Source organism: Episyrphus balteatus, chromosome 1 (assembly GCF_945859705.1).
Source record: "Episyrphus balteatus chromosome 1, idEpiBalt1.1, whole genome shotgun sequence".
Taxonomy (NCBI): Eukaryota; Metazoa; Arthropoda; class Insecta; order Diptera; family Syrphidae; genus Episyrphus; species Episyrphus balteatus.
Window position 1 is genome coordinate 52,614,742 of NC_079134.1, and position 20,379 is coordinate 52,635,120.

The window sequence follows — 20,379 nt, forward strand, 5'->3', positions numbered from 1 at the left end:
AAACGTTTTATTTTATTATTTTGTTATATGCTTTACATCAATTAATATTTAATTTTAACTAATTTTTTTTTTATGAAGGCCACTTTCATGTTTATTTTGAAATTCGTTATCATCATAAACGCACATTCATTTATTTAAACATTTAAACACTTCTTTAACCTACTTTTTATTTTGTTAAATAATTTTATTTTTCTTTGATTCATTTCGGTAAAAACTGTTACAAGTTTTATTCGCAAAAGTTCATAATTGTTTTGTTTTTCTGCATTTTAACTAAAAATCATATTTTGTTTTAGTAAAAAAAAATCTTTAGTAAGCTTATTTTTATTTCTCTTCACATTTTAATGTTTGTATAAAATATTATAAGCAATAGTTTACTTTTTTTTGTCAGAGACATTTCATTTACGGTTTCAATTTTTGTTTTTCTTTTACAGTCTTGGCGGGTGTGGAGTAAACTTAAAATGAATCATACAAAACAAATTATAATAAATGTTTGAAAAATCATTGAATAAATAATTTGAGGAAATAAAACTAGTTTTCTTGTTATTTCATAAAAATAGGAATGAATATCTTATTGCATTTCTAATCGTATTAGCGCAGATGAAGGAATTGTAATTATTGGTAATTTTATTTAAGCATGTCCTTAAAATTGAACCAATCCTTTGATTTTTATTTAATTTTTGTTTTTAAATTGCAAACAACAGCATTGTACAATTTACTCGTAACGTTTTCGATTTAAAACAAAACATACACAAAAACAATCAAATACAAATATTTTTTGGACCAAACTTTGAGCTGAAATTATGATATTTGTTAAGATAAAAGATGATTTGAAAGATCAGCAAACCCATAGAATCCGTTGCGTCCGTTGCGTCGAAGTTTTAAAATAAAATACACACGTTCTTATGGGAAGCGACCCATAAGCGACGGATCGGACGGAGACGGACTTCCCATAAGAACATGTGTATTTTATCGAGCTGTCAGTCAAAAACTTCGACGCAACGGACGCAACGGATTCTATGGGTTGGGCCCTTTACATTATTCAGAAAGGGTTAACATTCCTTGTGAATACCTCGCTAGAGGCAGAAACCCTGAAAAAATGTTTTTAGTCGGTCGAGGCTGGGATACAAACCCAAAACTCTGACGTCATAGGCCATTGCACGACCCATTGCGCCACGGGGTATACCAAGGGTAAAATAATTTAATAATACATATCACATGTTGAGAAAAATAGTGTCAAAACTAAAAGTGTCCATTTTGAATTAACTCGATATTCGAGTTCACAAGGTTCACAAGTTCTACATTTGTACCAAATGGCGTGACTTTATCTGCAAAACTAACCGCTAAAGAACAGAAGTGTCGTTATCAAATTCATCTGTTTTATATGTAAATTTTGTTTTATGAATTTCTTGGGTTGGGTACGATTGCTCGCATTTTAAAATCTCGTTTTTAAAATCTCGCATCTTAAAATCTCGCATTATGAAATCTCTTATATCGAAAACTCGCAATTACAAAATCTCGCTTAACGAAAGCTCGCAACCTTGAAATCTCGTAAACTAAAATCTCGCAATTTAAAATCTCGCATTGAAATAAAATATTTATTAATTCGCGCGCGCGAATTAATAAATATTTTATTTCAATGAGAAAAAGATAGAAAAGGTAAAAGTTTGTTATATGCATATTAGACTTCTATTTCAGTTGTTCATAGTGTTCAAGATCAACTGGATTTAGGATTAAAAGGACTTAATTCAATCGAATTTGTCGACTTTTACAATGCGAGATTTTTGTGGTGCGAGATTTTGTTATAGCGAGAATTTTATGCAGAAGCGAGATTTTTTCTAAAAATGCGAAATTTTGGTTTGCGGGATTTTGAAAATGCGAGATTTTCTTATGTAAGATTTTAAAAATGCGAAATTTTGTTTTGCGTGAAATTTAAAAAAATGCGAGATTTCGTTATAAGAGATTTAAGTTTGCGATCAATCGTACCGCTCCCGAATTTCTTATTTTACTTCTCCAAAAAAAATCGTGTTTTTTGAGTTGTGACACTATCTTTCTCAACGTACGATGTGTAACTATAATTTTGTTCTAATAAAAAAGAACTTAAAAGAAATTAGGTTAAAAATTAAAAGCCTCTGTGCTAATTGCAAAAACGTATCTTTTTGTTAAAAAAATGATAAATAATGAATAAACTAATGGGATGCTGAATTTTGATTCTTCAGTTTCTAGTAAAGGTGGTCATTAATCGAAATATAAAACCAACTCATTTTATATAGTAGTAAACCGTTTGGATTAGGATGGGGAGTTAGGTCATAGCACCATTTCTCCAAATTACTTAAGAAACATTCGAACCATACAATAGCTATAATTTAAAAGCTATTGTTATAATAAAACTTACATTTTTTATTAAGTTATTATTTTTTAATGTTTACTCAAAGCATTTGTGACAGTATATTTCTTTGTTTTGTAACAAGGAATTTTCTCTTCATACATATATCCCAAGAAATATAATTTATTAATGAAAACCAAACCACGACACAGCCATAGTTGTTTTGTAGGTAAATGTTAACATTCCTAATAATAAATTGATTTATTATTTTTTTTAATTATTATTAATAACTAACTTTCCCCAAGCGTGTTGTTGGTTCAGAAAAGTCTGAAATAAAACCCAAATTTTTAAAGTGTTGCAAGAAGAACAACTTTATGTAAATATATGCCAGCATATATGTATACATTATTTGACACTTTTAACTTAAAATACATTTTGTGTCAGTCTTTTCCAGGTTCAGTTCGACAGACATTCCTCTAGGTAAAATTCAAATTTTAGTTTTTGTTTCAAACTAAAAATATGATTTGTCTTTGGCATCAAACAATGAAAGAACTATTGACATGCACTTGTTCTTTCGGATTTTTGGCAAAAGCACAAAAAAAAAGTTAATCCCAATTGTCTAAAAGTTTAAGGTTTTTTTTTGAAAAATATTGACAATTTACCGGTTTTGTATTCGAAATGAGTTTAAAAAAACGATAAATTAGTTTTGGGCCGGTAGATACAAAGAAAAAGAAGTATGTCAGGAATCGATTTACAAATTATCGAAAATTACACTCAACGGTTCAACGTTCGTGTATTCCGATTCGACAATTCTAAGCCACATGCCATTTCATACTACGATGTCTCGAAAGCACCAGATAAATCGTAGGAATTTAATGAAATCTGGATGCCTTTACATGATAATAAATAATGAAATTGATAACAATCTTGAAAAATGAAAACGAAAAAATAAAAATTAATTCTGTTTAAAACAAAAAAAATTAATCATGTTTGCTAAATTTACAATAAGTTTAAATATTTTTATTTCTTAAGCTATAAAAAAAATGATTGAATGAAATTATCGCAGAAATTGAGAAACAAATTATTCCGGACAGAAACAAAAGTAATGGTAATGGATATGAAAAACAAAATACAACAAAAATATATTAAAAAAAATAATAAAAGAGAGAATGTTTCATGTTTTTTTGTATACTTATTAAATAGGTATCGTTTTTGTTTAACTTACTATTATTGTTTAATACTATAAACGTTAATTCAATATTATTTTAATGCAAAATTACAAAGTTACTTTCAGACATTCTGTGTTCTTGTTTTAGTAGTTGGTTGGTTTACATCCTCAAAGTTCTACTTCGAGGATATATATTTTTTTGTAAATACAGATTTGTTTTATTTTTTTTAACTGTCTTTTCGTTTTTATGTTCAATATAATTAATGTTAGTTTGCTTAATTGTTCTAAATAGTTTTTTTTTGTTTATCATATTTTTACTAATATAAATACTTTTCTTTATATTACATACTTTAAAATACTTCATTCTTATTATTTTCCTGATTGATTTAGTTTTTAGTTTAATTTGCATTATTTTATAATAATTGTAATTTATACACACGCCCTTTTTTGTTAATTTAATATTATATTTATTCTTGAGTGATGGGGGTATACCTTTGGGTTGGATGAAGTATCGTTTCAGAGTTTATACTTCCGTAGGACGATTGCGACGAAGACGGATAAACCGGAGAATAATGGGTAGAAGATGGATTGATTGTGTCGTCTGGATGGTAACTCGTTCTTGGGTTGTTATTGCTGTTTGGCCTGTGTTGAATTCTTCTTCGATTTCTTCGGGGCATCACGCCTATTTGATTTAAAATTAAAAATCACATTAAGTTAATTTATTTTAAATTATTATTTTTTTTTAGAAAATATGTTAACAAGTTATAACATTTCTAAGAAGCCTTTACCAATAAATAAAATAATAGATAAGAAAACATGAGAAACTATCGATTCCGTGAAAGAAAAAATAATAATATTGTATAGTTGTTTGTGTGAATAACACAGGAATCCTGCATCTATTTTTTTTTTGTGTGTAAGAGTCAGTGTGCAAATGTGTGATAACTGTGCAGTAAAATATTCAAAAGTGCAAATTTTAAGCAACTAAAAGGAACATCTATCAAATTTATAACTGAAAATGCTTTCAATTGAAAATAAAAGTGAGATACATTTTAAAATTACCAAATTTATTTCATAGGTTTTTGACAGATTTTTGAAAAATTGGAACTATTCACTTAACTTTAACCTTCTAAGTAGATAAATGATTCCTTACTTGAAAACGTCAGATTTTCTATGGGATTTAGTAGTTTGAGTACTCAAAGTTGTTTTTATTAAATTCAGTTTTTGAAGTGAGCAAGAAGACGTATTTAAATGGTACTTCTACTTGAACATTCTCTTATTTTCATTCTTAATCTTCTCTTTTGACTACTCAAAAATGAACAAAAAATACTCTTTGGCTAGCGAAAAAAAATTAATAAAGACAACCAAAAAATTTTAATCAGCTGCTTATTAAAAGATTAAGGTAGATTAAAAATGCGTTTGCTTGCATTAATTTGTAAAATAAAAAAACATAGAATAAATGCCGAATGATATGAAAATGTAGGCATACGATTTCTGGTGTGGCTCCAGGGATAGTTCCAAATTTCTGTGATGATATGGCCAAATTTTATAAGTATTTTGCAGTCAGCTTTGGGACAGTTGAAAACTGCCATATAAAATCGTTTGCAAATTTCACACAACCTATCGATGCGAGCCTTGTGAAAAAAATAGTAGTAGAGAAGAGATTCCAGGTATCAGGAAGAAAACATTAATATAACCATTCTTTTGGTTTTATAAATCTGTTTTATAAAAAATTCCAGTTTTACTTCTTTTTGCGGTTCATAAATATTTAGATCTCGCTGTTTTGGCCCCTAGTAACCATTGAGTATGACATGTCTGGTTTAGAGTTATTCAATTAATTGTACCTGAGTAAATGAGACTATAACGAACTCGCCTTAAACTACAAGCAATAGCAATTATTGATATAACAATATGGTACTAGCAGATTTGTAGGAGCCAACAACTTGACATGACAATAATAGTATTAATAGCCAGGTTTGGTACTGGTACTCAGTATTTTACTGAGTTAACATTTATTACTGTAAACAGTAACAAACGATTACATTTTTTTATTTTTAATAATTAATAAAAAATTTACAAGTTTAGAAAAAAAATTTCTCTTTAAACCATCAAATAAAAAACTTTTGTTTATCCTTAGCAATAATTTGTTGTTGTTTACCGTGAGTGAAAAAAAAACACGGCTTATAATAGCTTGGTACTTGGGTGAACAAACGAACTGAAATCGATTAAGAATACTTTAGTTAAGTAATCTAAAAAACGACTCGATTTTGAATTCAGAATAAGTTCTCTTTTTGTATTGATAAAAGTAATGATAAAATTGATAATTTATATATGTTGTTGTTTCTACAATAATGTTCTATCACTGAGTGTTCACATTGAGTACAATACACAGGCTCGAAATTATTATCTTACAACAAATATTATTCAAGAAAAACTAAAACTTAAAACATCATAATAAATAAATTATCTAGTTCCAAGTAATGTTTAGCACTTAATTTTACCAGGCAGTATATATGACAATACCAGAAATGAAATAAATTTGGTAAATTAAAATGTGTTCGAGAAGAAAAACTTTGATAATATTATAATTTTGTGTAAAAAAAAAACTAATAAAAAGAAGAAGGGCATTCCATTCCTAATCTAATAAAACATTCAAACACACCAACAAATAAATTAGAAAAATTAAGAAAAAAAAATAATAAAATTAAGTACACAATATTTATGACAGCAAACCAAGACAATGTAGGCATACAGGTAGATTAGGCAGTCATTCCAAGTTTATTTGTTTTTTTTTTATTTATTTTTTTTGTTTTTGTATTTATTGCATTTTCGTGTTTAATTATTTGTTTTGTTTAAATTGGATTTTCGTTTGATTTAAAATCTTACAGTCGAAAGTGATGTTTCTTGCACTTTATAATGCTGACGTCTAAAATTTTCCAGTTTCACTTTATTCATGGGCGCACCTAAAAATATTAATCACAAAAGAGAAAATGGTATGTTTCGAATGAATATGTAAGAAGACAGAGAAATTAAAACACTTTTTTTCTTAAATGAAAGTGTGCTATCAAAAAATCTAAACTAAATTATAAAATGCAATTAATGTAGTCTTGAAAGATATCATATTTCATTAAAATGATGATCGACGATATTATTTCATTTAAAATTATTATATTTTCAATTATTCTAAACTATGCTTTACGGGTTTAAGCCATTTTATGACTAAGAAATTGCTAATAAGCCTTTAAAGCTTTATTGAAATGAATATACAAACAATTTAAACTATTTTTGTTTGATTTTGTTTTTAGAGTAATTAAGTCTAATTGCGTTTTCGTTTGGTAATTCAAAGAACTGTCCGAAACTACCCGATTCGGAATGCCAAACGAATAAATTTTAATTCTTTTTTTGATTCTAAAGTTTCTGTGTCAGTGTATTTGTAATAGAAAAACGACATATGAATGAAGAAAAAATGTATTTGACCCTAATTACACTTTTTTAAATAGGTTACTATTAATTTTTGTACTTTACTTCAGCAAGAAAAAAAACGAATTTACTTCAAAAACAAACAAAAAATATTTAAAGAGATCGTTACTATTTGAAATTTAAATTATGTGAGTGTTTGCGTGTTTCTATTTTCGATTCCTCTGTTGTTCAGAATCAGAACTGTCATTTAGTGCCAAACGAACAGTTTCAGAATCGTTGGGAATAATTCCGGACAGTCCCGGACGAGTAAACGAAAACGCTATAAAAGTGTACAAATTTTATAGGCTTAAAATGTCGCACAAAGTGTGTAATCTGTTTTAGGAATCACTTTATTTAAAAACTTTCCCTTTGCGATTTAATTGATAAATGAGATTACAACATAGGACGGAAATATTAACCACATAGCAATTAATGATGTGGTTGACAACGGATGAACTGCCTTTTTTCTAAATCACAGATGTGGGTTTCTTACAATCATTTATTTTCTAAATTGCCTATTTAGAATTTTTATTCTTCATCTATTTATGTTAAAAATTTCTTATTTTTGATACATGCATGTTATATATCTTACAATACAGTTACTTTTGAATAATAACGCTTAATAAGAAATAAGTATTTAGCACTCTTCAATGAGAGTTCTTACTCATGCGTTATAAAAACTAGGCAAAATGCAATAGAGTGGGAAGTCGTTAAAGGGTCGACATTATTTTGTATGCATTATCGTGACCAATAACGATTTTTTTTTTATTTATTTGGAATGGAAATCCATTGTTAATCGAGCCTTGCGTAAGGGGAATTTAATTAGTTTTAATCGTTATTTAATACCAAACAAAAATTATAAACACAAAATTCTTACCAATATAGCTTAGCAGCACAGGCAGGAAAATGAGTCCATGGGCAGCACCAATCAACACAATTCCCAGGTACATTCTAAAGTAGAATACTTGGAATATCTGACTCTTGGCAAAGGCAAGAACTAAAATTCCTCCAAATTTAGTTAGTGTTATGCCTGAGAAAATTGAACTGCCCATTTTTGTGAGACAATCAGCAGCACGTTTTTCGCGAGTACTTTGCACAGATATAGCAAAACTATGCACCAAATGTGAACAGAATTCAACTGAGATACCAACGGCCATAACAAGATTTACCAACGATACAGCATTTAGAGAAATATTCCAATGGTACATTACGCCACCAAGATTTATCACAATCATTGTTATTGTGATTACTACCACGAGCGATGAGTGAATATCGAAACCCATCAGAAGGTAAGTCACAATAAATATAGCCGTTACAGAGATACTCATGCTTTTTAGAGTATCCGGCCACATGGTCAGGTACTGTTCGTAGAAGACATAAAATACTGAATATGGGAATACTTCTACTTTGAGGGCTTCACTCAAGGGCACACCCTGGGACATCAGTCTGCCTCTAATCATGTTGGTTATGTTGGCTGATATTGTTCGAGCCGATCGAAGTGATAGATAGTAATCAGCTGAAGTTTTTAGAATCGAATGGTAAGCCATAAAGTATGTTGAGCCAACTTCTATAGATTCGTTTGATGTAACTTTGTATTTGACAGCATCACCGTATGCTGGATGGCCACCTTTGGCACAAGAATCATCAGGATTGTCCATTAAGAAGTAGGGTAGATATTTGTTGAAATCATGTACAGTTGGCCGTTTCATATTGCTGATATTTTGCATGGGACATACATCGCATGAAGTATCTGTAACATGAAGAAGGTTTTATTAATTGAAACTTTTTTTTTTTAATTGAAAACTTACCAAAATGTGGACAAAATCCTTTTGTATCTGGATCGACACGACAACACGAACTTGGATTTGTGACCCAATCAAAGAAATCATCAAGCCAGCTTGATGCTGGTCGCGCAATGTATGTTCTATTCGAACGTTTGCTAGCCATGTAGATTTGTGTCAATACACTGTCGTCATTGCAAAATTGTCCCGCACACACCAGGTTCTGTTCTTTAGTTAGAGTGAAATTTAAACCAGATTTGAGTACAAAATATACCGGCGGTCCAATGCCTAAGAATTTTTTCAACGACTGGAAATAATGCAGCACAAAGCTGTCTTCTGGCATTGAAAGTTCTTGATCCAATCCGATATCGATTCGCGGAGCAATCGCAACACTCGAACACAGCCAACCGAAGAAGACAATCATTACCAAAATGCGGATATTCTTCTTCATTAAGAAAGGAACATATACACTTTTGAAGAACTTATAGAGCAAACCTTCAGTGATTGGTGCAGCATCTGTCTTTTTGCCACGTATGCAACAACAAACATCCAGACGATTTTCAGCTTGTCGCTTGGTGTCTAGCGTAAGCAAACTCACGAAACAAGTAATTTGAAGTAAGAAGTCGATAAACAATGCCATACCGGCATAAAGTGCAAACGCCTTTACAGCTGGCATATCGGATAAGCCACCGAGGAAAAAACAGCAACTCTCACTTACCGAAGTGAGAAGCATCGATGGACCAACACGGCCGAGAATACGGCCAATATGTTCCTCATGAGTTTCTGTGGGTTTTCGGGGATCTCGTTGATATGTTTGAACCAAAATAAAGATGTTATCTACTCCAACAGCTAACACTAGGAAGGGAATTACCTCGACGATAATCAGCGTGGCTGGCAATCCAATAAATCCGAAAGCACCAACAGAACAAACAACCGAAGCCAGGACAATTACGACTCCTCCAATACCTAGCGTGATTTTAACATCGATCAATGCACGACTTGTTTCTTGAACATGCCCCAAAGAAATAGCAATATAGAGGAACATTATCAAATATGACACCAAAATTGTTGGCACATCTGACTGTGACTCTCGATTGAGTTCATCTTCAATAGATCGCTCCGATGTAAATGCGATATCCATATGTTTGCTCATATTATATTTGGTATAGTTTTGCATAAGTTTCACGTATTTTTCTTCCCATTCTAGAGCCGGTTGAATCTTGTCTTTGTTGTGGTGATTATTAACAAGGAATGTTAGAATCATAGCATCGGCCGTTTCGTATTTTGTGGATTCAGAAAACTGTTCGCCTTCCTTGAGAAAACCTCCTAATGCAATAGCTGGATCAATTGGACCACCATATTGAGCCAAACAAAGATATGGATTGCCCATGCATTGATATATTGTATCCAAATAGTTTACTTCGTAACCGTTTTCGTTGGAGGTATCATTAAATGTTTCTAAATCATCTTGGAAATAGCCCCACAACGATTGCACAACACAATCCTTTGTCTCTACAGGTCCTGTGTAGGGTGCTGAGAGTGGAGCATAGCAAATCTTTTCCAAACCCTTGCCTTCTTCCTGACCGATGGCTTTAATTGCTTCTTGTAAATAATAAACATCTAAGAGAAATTGCTTATCGAAGACAGGTCCAAAAGTAATTGGACCGTTTGAGGTATTGTGCACGATTTGAGGCATATCAACTGCTTTTATGATTATCTAAAAAGGATTTCAAGTCACATTAGAGGAGTAAATGAAAATTGTTTGGGATTTGTTACTTACTTGTTCGATTCTGTAGAATGGCTGGAATGTTGAGTCGAAGTATTCGCGTTCAATGCGAGATCTGGATTGTGGGGAAGCCCACAATTGGACAGGATCGGTGGTGATGTGCAGGAATTTAATGCCCATTCCAAGGAAGGCAACAAAAAATACACCTAGAAAAGTGAATAGAAAAAAAAGATCATATAAATAAGTAGAATGTTTTTTGATAAATAGAAGTTTGGCAGGTTAAGGTGACTGTTAGGAAAGCAACTGAAACACTTAGGCCAGTAATATGCACATTGTGCATACAATTGCGTGGAAATTCTTTTCCAATTAAACTAGTTGGATGCTTTTTTTAACGATAGAGATTGTTAAACTGTAGATTTTCATCATAATATAATCTTTAAAAAATTCTCTAACGAGTTATCGTCAATATTGTTCTGTTCTGCATGTACGATAGAAATACTCATCGGAGTGACCAGCTTATGGTTATAGTCGAAAAGAAAAAAGCTTTTTTAAATTTTCAGCAAAAAATGCATTTTTGGATATTTTAAGGATGTCTGCTAGGAGGGTTGCTGTAGTCCAGACGTCTGATACATACATTTTTGTAATCAGAAAAAAATAAAGGAATTTCAAAGAGCGGATGGAACTGCGAAGTAAAACTTTTAATTTAACACAAACTAACTTTCCTAGAGCAGTCGTTTTCTTATCGTTTTATTACAAACGGCTTTCTGCAGTGTTACTAGCTTGTGGTTATAGTAGAAAAGAAAAAAAACTGGCGACTGAAGGCAAAACGTGTTACATACATATATTTTTGTAATCAGGAGAATTATTATGATTTTTTTAAATATCATTCGATTGGTTATAGGGTAGAGTTGCCTATTTGCGGCCGTCTCCTTTCGGAAAATCGTTATAACTAGTGATTTCGTAGGCTTTATTCCAAAATTTTGCTCTTATACTGTTCATTTATATGTAAGAACAGCATAAGAGCTTTTGGAATAAAGCCTACGAAATCACTAGTTATAACGATTTTCCTAAGCCTACGAAATCACTAGTTATAACGATTTTCCGAAAGGTGGTCGGAAACTGGAGACGGCCGCAAATAGGCAACTCTACCCCACATTTACGAAAAAAAAGATAAGTTTTGGCATACTTTGGGGCAGGTTGAAAGATGACAACTAAAAGTTTGGCACATATTAATCAGGAAAATTATTCTGATGCTTTGATGTATCACTCATCTGGTTATACCCCTGACAACAAAAGTGGATTTTTCGCTACTTTTGGGGGGAAGTCTGACGAGGGGAAAGCTGAAACTAAGACGTCTGTTAACTATCCATTCGAAATCTATCTAATCTAATCAATAGTTTACATATGAATAAATTGCAGTTGTTATACATTCGACACACAAACATTAAAAATTACAAACGGCAACCTACAGCCCTATCTGAAGAAAATCTGCCAGAATTATCGATTTGATGTATTATCGAGCATATCTACCTACTAGGGCGTTCGTTATTTTTGATTCAAGTTCCTAAGTGGAAAAACTGTTTCTAAATAATAAAAAAAAATCCTCTAATTTTTTCAGATTTTTATTTTGACACTAGATGGCGCCCCAAGAGGGTTAAAGTTTTTTAACATTTGAAATAGGTATGGTATAGGTCTTTTTTTAGATATAGACTTCAATCAAAATTTTTTGATGAGGTCCTTGTCTACGTTAAACAACGTTTTCAAAAAGGTATAAATAATTTTTCTAGGACCAGGGGTTTAGTCAGGGCATGCATGGCTTTTTTGTATGTTTTATGTTTTATTTAAACAAGCATATTAGTAGCATGAAAAATAAAATAAAATCCAACAAAGCCATGCATGCCCTGACTAAACCCCTGGCCCTAGAAAAATGATCTATACCTTTTTGAAAACGTTGTTTAACGTAGACAAGGACCTCATCAAAAAATTTTGATTGCAGTCTATATCTAAAAAAAAACCTATACCAAACCTATTTCAAATGTTAAAAAACTTTAACCCTCTTGGGGCGCCATCTTGTGTCAAAATAAAAATCTGAAAAAATTAGAGGATTTTTTTTTTATTATTTAGAAACAGTTTTTCCACTTAGGAACTATATTCTCAAAAAAAAACCTAAATAACGAACGCCCTACTACCTACGGTTATACCTCAACTATCAAAATCTGCTATGGGTATGGGCTCTTAAACTATAAGTAAGCCTCTTTGTAGAAAATTAAATTTATGGGAAAACAATTAAATATTTTCTGTTTGTTGTTATATTTGTAAATTACCAAAAGTCAGAAGAAACAACTCATTTTTTTTATGAAAAATCGAAAATTCAGAAAAATCATCTAAGAATGCTTTCAAAACCACCTAAAAGTTTTGAAATTAGCTTTAGAATATTCTCAAAAAAAAATATTACGACCGTTGTGAGTTTCCCACGAATAAAACCGAGTAAACCCACAATCCTGCTGAAGGTGGAGGTACAAATCACCAAGGGAAATTTTTTTTGATTCCAAATGGAGCGGGAGTAATAACATCTTCACAAACCATACGAAGACGTTTACAGGAAAATAATCTGCCAAATTCAATGTATTTGAGATAAATGGATAATGATATACTCCATTTCGAGAACTAGATCCCTAATACACAAACAAAAAAAACACCGTCTTGGTGAGACTCCTTCAAACGGGGATTATGCTGTTAATTTGCCTCTAGCCTAGATATTTTTGAAGGATAACGAACGGAAACATTGCTTTCACATTTGAATTCTATTCAAACAAAGTTCTTAAAAAAGCCTGCTCAATTTCACATAAGAAATGTTTGACTCGAAAACCGATGCATAAGAAAAAGATCCAACAGGAGTGGATTAAAATGCTTTTTTTATACGCCTGTTGCATTCCGAGATAGAAAGTATATTTTGTTTTATTGACGAATTTTATAAATTTTACTTAAAATAATCAACTTACCTCCTAAAAGCGTCAGCCATGGATATGTTGCAAAAAATGTTCCCCAAGCAGTAAAGAATGCTTCCAAATATTTTTCAGTTTTTGCACCCAATTGGTCAAAGATACCTGATGGTTCATCATCAATGACATCAATTGTATCTGTTTGCACACCATCGACTTCAGTCTCAACTCCATCACCTGAAATGCCTGTTGTTTTAACAAGGAGTTCATAAAAGTAAGAAAAAAGAACGAACATAAACACCAAAACACAGCACAAACAACAAAAATGATAATGATAAATCATGTCTCAACGAAATAAATTATTGTATTTTAAAAAAAGCAGTAAGAAATCATTGATAAAAATAGTACACAATCCCTGCCACCTTTTTTTTTTTTGAATTAGTAATTTTGCATATCAAACAAAACAATATGAATAACAAATAATATAATAAACCAATAGAATTTATATCAAATACGGCGATAGTGGAGGGACAGATTCATATTCATATGACAAGACATGAGTTTTTTTTTTGTATTTTTGTTTTTAAAACCTACTGGAGCGTTTTGATTGTAGAGGAGAGTCTTCCTGATCGGCTGTCACGTCGTTATTGGTATGTCCTGCCAATCGCCGACCAACAGTTGAATTATAAAGCCGGCTATCCAATACATCACCCATCAAACCTAAATGTGAAAGTGACGATGACGAAAAAGTATTGATAAAGTATTATTTGTGTAAGTACCATTACCAAGTTTAAATAAACAGAAAAAACAGTTTTTATTTAGATCATTTTGATATGTTAAATAATTTAGTAGAAAAGATTGAAAGGTTTATATAATAACACAAATTTTTAATTCACAATAAACTTTTCAGTCTTAACTTTAAAACGATTTACATACTTTGCTACTTATTTTTTTGTTTTCTAATTGCTTTCGTTTGCCTTATATTACAGCATTTGTAGTATTCTTTTAGATATAAATGTTGAAAGCTTGAAACAGCTCTTTGATAAATAAATAAATTTAAGTAGCTTTTTGATACCAATTACCATGCATGAAAACGATTTGCAATTAGTGCGCTTATTGAGAACAGCATGTTGTTAGTTAAAACTCAAACGAACAAAAATCTGAAGTATCATGCGATTCAAATTCTTTTTTCATGGAAATGAGATTCATTCGTAGTGTATATTTTCAAAGGTAGGGAACTCACATTAGGTATTAATTTTTACGAAAAATTGGATGATTGGATTAGATCGGTATTAACAATGTAAACATTAAGTGTTTACATTGTTAAATAAAGAGAAATTCAGAAAATTGACTTATGCATAAGCGTTTGAAAAAGACATTGCCACTTACTGAAAATTCAATTTAATAAACGTTTTATATAAAGAAAAAGCCCTGTAAATTAAATGTAGTTTTAACAAGATGGTGCAAAAAGTCACATAGGAAGGAGGTAAAGATAGCGCCGAATGCTCCATTTTGATACCAAAACTTATGAAATCTGCCCAGAGAGAGTGCTCTATTCTTAGCGAGGCACAGTGTGGTAAATCGCCAATCTAACTGGACAAAATTTAAAAAAAAGTTTAGCCCTTTGATTTGAAATTATGAGTTTAGCTTCTCAATATAATGGGTAACAGTAAAACATGCGTTGTTTTTGGGTCTTTACCTCGGATTTGTGAAAATTATTCTTGAAAATTGGTTCTTTTCAACAGTTGATAGAAATATGAAGTCGTATTTTAATTTTCGTATGAGTTCGGTTGACGATTAAAAACGCTACGTAGCTTTTGATGTCGAAATTTTTTTAAATTATTGTTACTCTATATTTGAAGGTTAAGAACCTCAATTTTGAATTATCACCATTGCAACTATTAAAAAAAAAATAAATTCTATTAGAAGGTTTGAAAATTAAAAAAAATATTGTAGTTTTTCAAATAAAGTTAAAGTTAATTTTTCCGCTTTTTTCCGGCCTAAAACTTCTTAATTATTATTTTTTGGAGTGTCCTTACTGAGATTAGCTATTAACATATTTCCCGTTTTCTCGACCGCCATTCAACTTTTTTCACTTTTCAAAATGAAGTCAAAATTTTCAAAAAAAACAAATTTTCGAAAAATGTGTCAAAACTGCCAAATAAGATCGAAAAGACAGTTTTTTTCATCTTTTAATCTTTGGAACATTTTTGACGATAAAAAAAAATTTAAAAATATAAAAGTTTTGTGCGAAAAAAAAGACAAAAAGGTGGAAGACATATTGCACCGCTCTTTCTACATAAAATTATCTTGCTTGAACAAAATTATGTGGTGACTTAATAAACGAAAACAGTAGATAGTGAAACAAAAGTAGAAAAGAATTTTAAAAAATTAAAAAAAACGGGAAAAATATAACAAACAGATGGTTAAAAATCTCCTAAGTGCAACTATCCATTAGGAGATAGTAAAAACCAGTGAAATCGCTGCCCGCAAAATTGGAAAAGCATATTCGGATAAAACCGTAAAGGATTTATCGAAATTTTCTTTGAGAGAAGGATCAAAATGTATAAAAGATTAAGTTCTGATCCTCTGGAACCACTGAAATTTTTAACTAATGGGGCATTATCATTGATGAATAATGCAAGCAAGCAAGTGCAAAAGGTCAAAAATAGGGTCACGAAGAAATTTTGAGCATTATTTACTTGAAAAACATCGAAGGTAATACAAACACACTTATGTTTCAAGTTTGCATCACACAAAAAGGGGTTACTTTTTTAAATATTCTGCAGATATTTTTAAAGTTGATGCCATTTTGTATGATTGTGAATCATATTTAATTAAAATCATTGCTAAAATTTTAATTTAAAGCACGATATTTAGAAAATAAATCATGCATGTCACCTGTCAAAAACGTGTTTAAAAGTTCTATTTCTTAATAAAAACTGATTATTCTGCCTCTAATTTTTTGTGAAAAACAATAGTTTTTATTTATTGAGATTTTTTCAAGCGTTTTAAAAAATAATTAAATTAAATAATTAAGTATATCCAATCATTTTTTTCTTCACTACTTTTGGCAGAAATTATAGACTTCTTTTTTAAAAAATCTTTCTTTCTTCAAAATGGAAGACCGTTTCTTTTTCTTTCTAGTTCTGCGGTGCTACTAAATTTTTTAGATGTGAATATACATATATATACATATACTGCATTACAAGCTGTCCCATTCCCTCCTACGTAGTTAATCTTATAAACATTATCAGTTCTTTCCATCAGCTTGATTTTGCTCTTGGTGTTGATCAACAATTTATTTCTCGGAGTTTTTTAATAACGTCACTCTAATTGGTGATTTTTCTAACTCATGTATGTTTGTTTATTAATTTTTGTTAATTAAGTCAGAATTACTTCAGTTCAGAAAATGAAATGGAATAAAATCTTTAGTATTTTACAAAAAGATAATGTAAATCTTATGTCTCTCAAAACCAACAATAAATTAAATAATATTAATGCTTTTACTGAAAAAAAAAGTTTTGAGTTATTATGTTTCCCTCCGAAGGAGCACAGAATATCATAAATAAAATTCACATGGCAATTAAATCTTCTTCTGCAACAGTTTGTTATCAGACAATATTTGCAATTTTGGTTCCACGAAATGATTTCGATTATTATACTCATGTTAATGTGTAAAAACATTTCCCCTATTCGAATGCAAACATAATTTGCAATACTTATTCTCAATCTTGAATCGCATGACACTCTTCAGTCTTCTTTTCTCTCTTCTTAACATGCAACTTAGCGTGTTCTTGTAATTTCAAAACCATGCACTTTTTTTTTAAATGGTCAAATTATAAAGTTCACCAATCCATGAAATAAGCTGTATAAAACATACCTTCAGCATTCTTTGATGGAAACAGACAGACACCCATCAAAAAGAGCAAAGAACCAACTAAGAATACTACCAACATTATCACAAAATATGCATCGAAACCGGCAATAGTAAATGGTTGTGGAAGTGGCGGCTGTGGTGGTGGTATCGGACACGATGCTTCACAATCTGAACAGGAACATGGAAGTGTTTTATTCTGAAAATCAAAAAAAAACATAGTCAAACGTTTTACTCAAGTTTTGTGGACGGATGACTTGTCATACATTTAATGGACTGCTGCAAGGAACTGTTAATGGATCAACTGGCGCATAACCGTTAATTATTTGTGACTTATCAGCATGCTGTATATAGTTTATTTGAAATGGTACATAGCCATTGCTTTCGGTATCGCCCAGAAAGTGAAACCACTTTGTTGGACTGCATCTTGAGGCTGGATATTCACCGCACATAAGATCAAATGCTAATTGTCCCGTTGACGGAACAGAAACCTGAAAAAAAATTGATTCGTAAATTATATTCAAGACATCATATTTTGCAAGTCTTACCTGAGAGCAGGATTTGTAAGTAGAATTAAGGTATTCACTGGTTATATGCAAATCCACAGCACTGACATACACTTTACCTGCAAATAAAAATCAACATTATTTTGAAATTCTCTCATACAAAAACAAAAAAAAAATTGTTTTTGAATATAAATTACCACTTTTTGATGTTTGTGTATCATTTACATAAAGGAAATTCGATTGATTGGGCGAACATGTAAAGTCACATATATGACGCACTAAATTACCCATACAGGACGGACATCGATCAAGAAAGGCTCCAGCTTTCGCAATGTTGCTGTTTAGAATTTGTACCTGAAAATAAAACAAAAAAAACAATGAAAAATTCATTTAAGCGAGAGTTAAAAAATAGAATACATAAATAAATAAAACCGTTGGTATTTAAGGATTTAGAGGGTTTTGAATAATTCAGAATGGTTGTACAAGAGTGAAACAATGATTTTCAATGTTTCGCAAATGAATCTTAATTGAAAGATTTTATAAATGCATTTTGATGAAATTTAAATTTTATCAAGTACTTGGTGTCGTAATTGGATTGGTTTTCAGTTAAATGAAGTCACACGTTTTTTTTTTATGTGATGCGATGATTGCTATCGATTTGTGTATGTTTGATTTACTTTTGACAAAAAAACTATTTATTAAATGAAAACGAAAGCATTTTCATGCCTTGACCAAAATAATTATAGATTCTTCCTTGATTATTTTTTGGGATTAAAGATACATTCATTATACAGTAGGTGGCCACATGATTATGACCGATGAAAATTTTCACAAATTTTTTACGCTAAAAACTAATTTTATTTAATTTTTTTATGTACAGTAATTATTATTACGGCTTTCTACTATAACGCTAGAGTATCACGTATTTCCCAAGTAAGAAAAATTAAAGAATAAAAAGGCTTGGTAATTTTCCAGGGATGAATTCCACAAATAACGCTCTTTGGAGGTTCTTAGCGAAATGCTGCAGAAAACCTCATACCAACTGGTGGAAAAGCTTAGAGGTGATTGGCTGAATCATTACAAGCACGGAACAACAACTCATTCAGGTAAAAATGGAGTTCCCGAAAGAATACAGGCAGTTTTGCAACAAAAGGAAAACACACGAAATATTGAAAAAATGGTGGTCTCCTCTATCGTCATCAATTTTTTTGACTTTGCTTCTTTAAACAAAAAATTAGTATTGGCATAATGTTTTATACAACCGTACAACCACAAAGAGCGTTATTTGTGGAATTCATCCCTGGAAAATTACCAAGACTGTTTATTCTTTAATTTTTCTTACTTGGGAAGTACGTGACACTCTAGCGATATAGTAGAAAGCCGTAATAATAATTACTGTACAGAAAAAATTAAATAAAATTAGTTTTTAGCGTAAAAAATTTGTGAAAATTTTCATCGGTCATAATCATGTGGCCACCTACTGTAAAGTTTTCATAAGTTCAGTCAGTGAGAAGTCAAATATTGACTAAGCGAAGGGGATATGAAAAAAGTTGTGACGTCAGTTAAGTTTGGATTTGGATGCAGCATCGTTCTCATTATAAATCTCACTTTGCGTATTGATTGGTTTTGTGGTTTTGTTCGCCATTTTCAAAAAAGCGTATGTCTCAATATATCGAGAACGACTTGTCGCCTAGAAAATGTTCAATGATCTTTCTTATCAGAAATATAACTATGTATCCCAATTTCTCCCATACATTATTTTCTTATAAAAGTTATATCTTCAGAGTTAGATCACCGCAAAGTATCCCATTTTCAGTTCTTTCCCACATAACCTTAGCGGTAATTAAAATCATAAAAAACACACCATTTGCGGTACTGTAACTCGTAAAATTTTACTCCTATAAAAAATGTTCCTTGCAAAATTTCTTTGCGACAAGTCGATCTCGAGATATTGACACCTATGCTATTGAAGCCAAGGCAAAAATGATAATGGGTTGGTTTATGAAAAAATATTAAAAAGTAGGTAATTTCAAAGATTTCAGAGATTTTTCTGCCTTGGAATCTGCTCTAAAGAAAGCATAAGCAAGACAAGGGAAAAATAAGAAACACATTTTCTTTAGAAGCCATTTTACCAGTCTCTCAAAGATTTAGTCCGGTTGGAGCACAGCCATGGATATTTAACAAGTCCATGTCCATCTATCCAGCGGATTGTTTTGAGGAAAAGGTTCTTCGAGTGATGTTCGATAGAGCTTGTATTTTGCAGAGTGTTGAAAATATTTAACAAAGGACTCTTACTTAGGAATAACATCAACAAATTCTATCAAAGGGGTTACAAACAATCTACTCAAGAATATTACTCCATCTATTTGTTTGAGTTATATTAGAGATTTTAATGGAACTCTAATACCAATTTTACCCAACAAAGAAAATATTGGTATACCTATCGCAACGTGCAAACTCATGCTTAAGCAAGAAGCTAAAGAGGCAACAAACATATGATGGATTAAGCAGATCTGGTCTAGGCAGGATCCACAACGTTCAAAAATTTATTGTCTCTAAACAGATTGCATATCAGCTCTATAATAGGTGTACTAACAGGA

General features: G+C 31.1%; 1 protein-coding gene across 5 annotated transcripts in view; it reads right to left on the reverse strand.

Moving 5' to 3' along the window:
* Nucleotides 1-1,990: 1,990 nt before the first annotated feature.
* The window catches only part of LOC129907742 (NPC intracellular cholesterol transporter 1), a 64,256-nt gene continuing 45,867 nt past the window's right edge, over nt 1,991-20,379 (reverse strand). Inside the window, exons 3-13 of one of the 5 annotated variants that reach the window (XM_055984092.1) lie at nt 17,977-18,133; nt 17,822-17,898; nt 17,540-17,764; nt 17,280-17,472; nt 13,991-14,116; nt 13,457-13,633; nt 10,509-10,660; nt 8,756-10,445; nt 7,825-8,697; nt 6,375-6,451; nt 4,043-4,173 (exon numbers count right to left, since the gene is read on the reverse strand). In XM_055984092.1, coding sequence (XP_055840067.1) covers nt 4,168-4,173; nt 6,375-6,451; nt 7,825-8,697; nt 8,756-10,445; nt 10,509-10,660; nt 13,457-13,633; nt 13,991-14,116; nt 17,280-17,472; nt 17,540-17,764; nt 17,822-17,898; nt 17,977-18,133 — 3,753 coding nt within the window. In that variant the 3' untranslated portion in view covers nt 4,043-4,167. Of the gene's footprint in view, nt 4,174-6,374; nt 6,452-7,824; nt 8,698-8,755; nt 10,446-10,508; nt 10,661-13,456; nt 13,643-13,990; nt 14,117-17,279; nt 17,473-17,539; nt 17,765-17,821; nt 17,899-17,976; nt 18,134-20,379 lie in introns of all 5 variants that reach the window. The other 4 variants (XM_055984090.1, XM_055984089.1, XM_055984088.1 and 1 more) reach the window with 4 other exon arrangements.